This window comes from Antrostomus carolinensis, unplaced genomic scaffold, assembly GCF_000700745.2.
Source record: "Antrostomus carolinensis isolate BGI_N321 unplaced genomic scaffold, ASM70074v2 scaffold49356, whole genome shotgun sequence".
Taxonomy (NCBI): Eukaryota; Metazoa; Chordata; class Aves; order Caprimulgiformes; family Caprimulgidae; genus Antrostomus; species Antrostomus carolinensis.
Window position 1 is genome coordinate 650 of NW_010320707.1, and position 4,698 is coordinate 5,347.

Genomic DNA, 4,698 nt, shown 5'->3' on the forward strand with positions numbered 1-4,698 from the left:
TGCTTAGAAAGTTGCATAGATTGGGGTGTCCCCTCCAGCTTTGTGCTTCGGCACGAAGGCTGAGGAGCAGGAACGCAGGCAGAGCTGTCCCCAACCCCACATCCCCATCCCCATCCTCATATCCTCATCCCCATCCCCTGCCCACACCAGCTGGGAGAGGAGCGCAGTGGGGACAGGCCCCATGTAACAGCATGTTAAGGGCTGAGGGTACCAGCTTCAAGGGGATGTGGAGCTGCCAGCACCTCACTGGCAGGGAGGAGGAAGCACATCCACACTCATCCTCAGCCCAGGGACCCCCTGGCAGATAGAGGGGTAAGAGGAGGGAGGCTGAGCACAGCCTCTGCCACGACACAGCAGCGGGGGGAGCACGGGGGGCACTGAGCAGGCTCCAAGGCTGCCTTCTCCTGAGCTCCGCGACGAGCGCACGGAGCAGCCAGCTGAGCTGAATCTCTGCCAGGGAGGCACCGGGGTTTTTGGTATCCACGTGGGATTTAAGCCAAGGCAGAGTCACAGCCAAACCAGCTGGAGCCCTCTGGCATCTTTGGTAACAGCAGAAGGAGGAGGAGCAGGTCACCTGCTGCCCACTTCCTCCCCACAGCAGCCTGGCAGCAGTCAAGATGCCGAGCACGCAGGTACCGACCAGTGGGATGGGTCCAAAGTTCCTCTCACGCACGTCACCCTCAGAGGCACCTGCACACGAGACAGACCTTTCGCTCTGTCCCCACCCCAGCAGGCAGGGACACTCCTGGCAGAGCCAGGGTGCCCAACAGCCCAGAGGCAGCAGGGAGGGGAAGAGGGATTCCCATCTGCTGGACACAGGGAAGGAGGTCCCTGCCCCTACGATTCACACGCTGGGAGCTCACAAACACCCACACCCAAAAACCAGGGTGGCTCCAGTCCACCTTCAGACAGGACCAGTGTCCCATGTCTTGTTGGCAGCACAGAGCTCACCTGCCCTGTGGCACCAGCTCCCTGCACCTCCCCTGCCAACACCCTGGGCTCTGCTGACAAAAGCTTTTGTGCTTTACACTGGCAGGAGCTGCCTGAGGAAGATGAGGGTGTCACCTCCCCCTTGTCCTCCCACCAGGCTCTGCTGCAGCTCAGGGTGGGATTGGGGGTGCTGGGAGAAGAGGCACCAGCTCTCCCCAGCAATCAGGGCTCCACAGTGGGGAAACAGCAGTGGGTCTGCCCCTCACATCTGTGGGTCTGGGGCAGCTGACCTCAATCTGCATCCAGGTGGTTGTGGGTCAGGGAATATCTCATGTGATTCTTGTCAAAGGGTGAGTCATCATCCTCATCCTCATCCTCCTCCTCCTCAAAGAGCTGTTCCTCAATGAAGATGCCACCCAGGCCGTACTCCTGCTCGTGGACAGAGACCTCCTGGGGGGTGAGGTGACAGGCACCACCCACAAAGTCAGCAAACCTGGGAAGAAGCCACAAAGAAGTGTGTTGTGCAAAGAAGCACACGTGCCACCCTCTTGCAAGGTCCTGGCACACAAGGAGCCGGGGTGAAGTGCCTCAGTGTCAGGACTGGGCGTTATCTGTCCTTCCCCTGTGGCACACCCTGCTGCCACACACCGCAGACCTTCCGTGCCTCTGTCTCCCTATCTCTAAAGCCAGAGGTGACAGCACAAAGCCACCCCAGGCTTTCAGAAGAACACAGAGATGCAGGTCGGCCACCCCAAGCACACTGCCAGGGGACATTACCTCTTGGGAGACTGGATGCGGGAGACTGCAGTCCAGGCAGAGAAATCTGGGCTTCTGCAGTGGCTTCGAAGCTCCTCAAGGGCCTTGCGTGTCTCCACCTCCCCCTGGAGCCGGTACTCCTCCTCTGTCAGCAGGCGAGGGGGGCTCGGCCCCAGCCTGGCACTCTGCATTCTCCTGCCAGTGGAGCAGCACCAGTTACTGCCCACCCAGCCGGGGCAGGACCCCCATCGCAGGCCCAGCTCCCAGTGCAGGTGGGTCAGAGCTGGCGGTGGGAGGAGCGGAGCACGTCCCTCTGGCCTTTAACTCCTCGCTCCTGAGGGAGGTTCTCACCCAAAAGGAGGAGCAGGGCACCCTCCTGCACCAACCCCAAGGAAAAAGGGACACAACCCCCCCACTTATACCCACCCCAGTGAAAATGTGCTGGGTTCTGCAATGCAGAATCCATCCAGCAGCTCATCCCAGCCCGACAACAGCTGGAAATCAGGGGCAAGCCAGGGTGCTTGCAGCCCTCACCTGTAGGCAGTGAAGGCCCATTGCACAGGGTAGTCCAGGTTCTTGGTGCAGATGGCGATGACCACCAAGGCCAAAGCGATGGGATGGATCTGGATGCCCGAGTACATCAACAACAGGCCCAGGAGCTGCAGGGCCCAGGAGAGGAGGGTGATGCTGCGCTCGTTCTCCAGCGGGCCGTACCTGTAGCACACGCCGAAGCTGACGAAGCCCACGAGCAGCAGGTAGCCTGTGGGAGAGCAGAGGGGTTGGGCTCAGCCTGGCTGACAGGAGCTGGCTGAGCAGCATCTGCCAGGGCTGCAGTTGGGAACATGAGGGCAGCATCTGCAGCATCTGCAGCCACGAGGCGGACAGGAGCCTCAGCAGTTTCCACCAGGGCGTTGCAGCTCCAGTAGAAGACACACAGAGTGGTGAACTGGCAACGGAACTTTGACATGGACCAGTTAGAACAAGTCCAGGGGAGGCCACGAGGATGATGCGAGGGCTGGAGCAGCTCTGCTGTGAGGACAGGCTGAGAGAGTTGGGGCTGTTCAGCCTGGAGAGGAGAAGGCTCCGGGGAGACCTTCTAGTGGCCTCCCAGTACCTGAAGGGGCTCCAGGAAGGCTGGGGAGGGACTTTGGCCAAGGGCAGGGAGTGACAGAACAAGGGGTGATGGCTTGAAAGTGGCAGAGGGGAGATGGAGATGAGATGTGAGGAAGAAGTTCTTCACTGTGAGGGTGGTGAGCCAGTGTCCCAGGTTGGCCAGAGAAGCTGTGGCTGCTCCTCCCTGGAAGTGTTCAAGGCCAGGTTGGATGAGGCTTTGAGCAACCTGGTCTAGTGGAAGGTATCCCTGCTGCTGGCAGGGGGGTTGGAACTGGATGGGCTTTAAGGTCCCTCCCAACCCAAACCAGTCTGGGATTCTATGATAAGTTTGACCAGCTCACACCTACCTAGAAGGTACCGCCAGTAGGACTTGCAGATCTCCCGTAGGTTCTTGAAGATCAGCTGAAGCAGGTACAGGGAAAAGGACCAGCCTCCTACCAGCAGGAAGTAAACAGGACTTTTCTAGAAGAGGAGATGAGAAATTCAAGACAGGCAGTAGGACAACCATGACCATCTCCCCACAGCTGCCAAGCTTTGCTCCATGCAAAGCCAGACCTACAACACAGTACCCCAAGGCCACACACTCCAGCTCTCTCACCAGAACAACCACACAGGTATAGAAAGAGCTTCTGCTGCAAGGTCTCTCATCCCCAGAGAGCCTGACACCCACCTTGGGCATGACCTTAGACATCATGTAGACAAGGATGAGCAGCGAGGCCAACAAGCCAAAACTAATCCCGGCTGAGTAGTAGAAGAATTGGCTCCTGCAGAGATCACACACGTGCACAAGGTGTTTTACAGCTCACAGATGCCTGTGTGCAAACACACTGGCTGGGAGCAACCCCCTGAGAACCTGCAGAGCCAACCAGGCACTGCCCACCCAGCTTGTGGGGGAAAAGGAGGGGACTCACCTGCTCAGCATGTCCCCACAGAAGAACAACAACAGGCCCAGGAAGAAAACCAGGAACAGCTTAGGATCAAAGCCTGGAAAGAGAGTGAGTCCAGGTTGAGAGGAACCCTGGCACAGTGCCCTCTGGGTCGAGCTCCAGCCTGCCACAAGGTCACAGAGAAGGGGCAGTGTCCCAGGTGAACCTCCAGCAAGTGCCTTCAACTCCACTTTATATCCCACTGGCTGGAGACACGCTCCCTTCTGCAGCTTCATCTTCCTTCCCAAGGAAGGACCAGCCCTGCTGGCCCTCAGACCACGAGCTCACCTGGCCACATCCTTGTCACCCCCTCGAGAGCAGGGGGGACCAGGGTGGGCCAGGGTGCAGCCAGATCCACCTCCCACCCCAGGAGCCCCCACCGTGGAGCAGACGTACGTCGGAAGAGGACCACGCAGTATGTGGTGCCGGTCTCCAGCAGATCGACCTTCAGGCAGGTTTTGTTGCTGTAGAGATCCACATCGATGCTGGTGTCGTTCAGCTTCTCCCTCAGGAAGGAGAAGATGATGTTCCACACACTGAACTCCTCCAGTTCCTCCTCGCTGTCCACCTGGGTGACTCGGATCATCCGGCTGCTGTTGACTCGGATCTGCACAGGGTAGGGAAGTGAAGGTGGCCACGGCCACAGCTGCTGGAGGGGCTTGGCCCAGCCAGACCCAGGAGAACCTGCCTTCTCCTCTCACCTGTGTCCTGGTCCAGATGTCGTGCCATTGTGGGACACGTGTGTTGGTGTAGCAGAAGTGGTGAGGAGCTGAGTGATGGTACACGCGGCCCTCGTGGAGCGAGATGACCGAGTCCCTGGTGTCTGCAGAACACAGAGGAGAGGAAAACGACTCAGCAACGGGGCCCAAAGGTGAGGATCCTGTTCCCATCTGAGACACACGGGTCCACTTTCCCTTCCTGGAGTTCCCCCACTGCTCTGGGTGGAAAAGGATAAAAACCCCAGCCCTGTTTT

At 59.0% G+C, this 4,698-nt stretch overlaps 1 protein-coding gene across 1 annotated transcript; it reads right to left on the reverse strand.

Moving 5' to 3' along the window:
* Positions 1–1,221: 1,221 nt before the first annotated feature.
* On the reverse strand, positions 1,222–4,548 carry NEMP1 (nuclear envelope integral membrane protein 1; the record flags this gene model as incomplete). The annotated part of the gene is made up of 8 exons (XM_010169666.1): positions 1,222–1,423; positions 1,708–1,881; positions 2,221–2,446; positions 3,147–3,261; positions 3,470–3,563; positions 3,711–3,783; positions 4,122–4,332; positions 4,427–4,548. Coding segments are annotated over 8 exons (1,217 nt in total), but the record flags the coding sequence as incomplete, so codon positions are not given.
* Between the last annotated feature and the right edge of the window lie 150 nt (positions 4,549–4,698).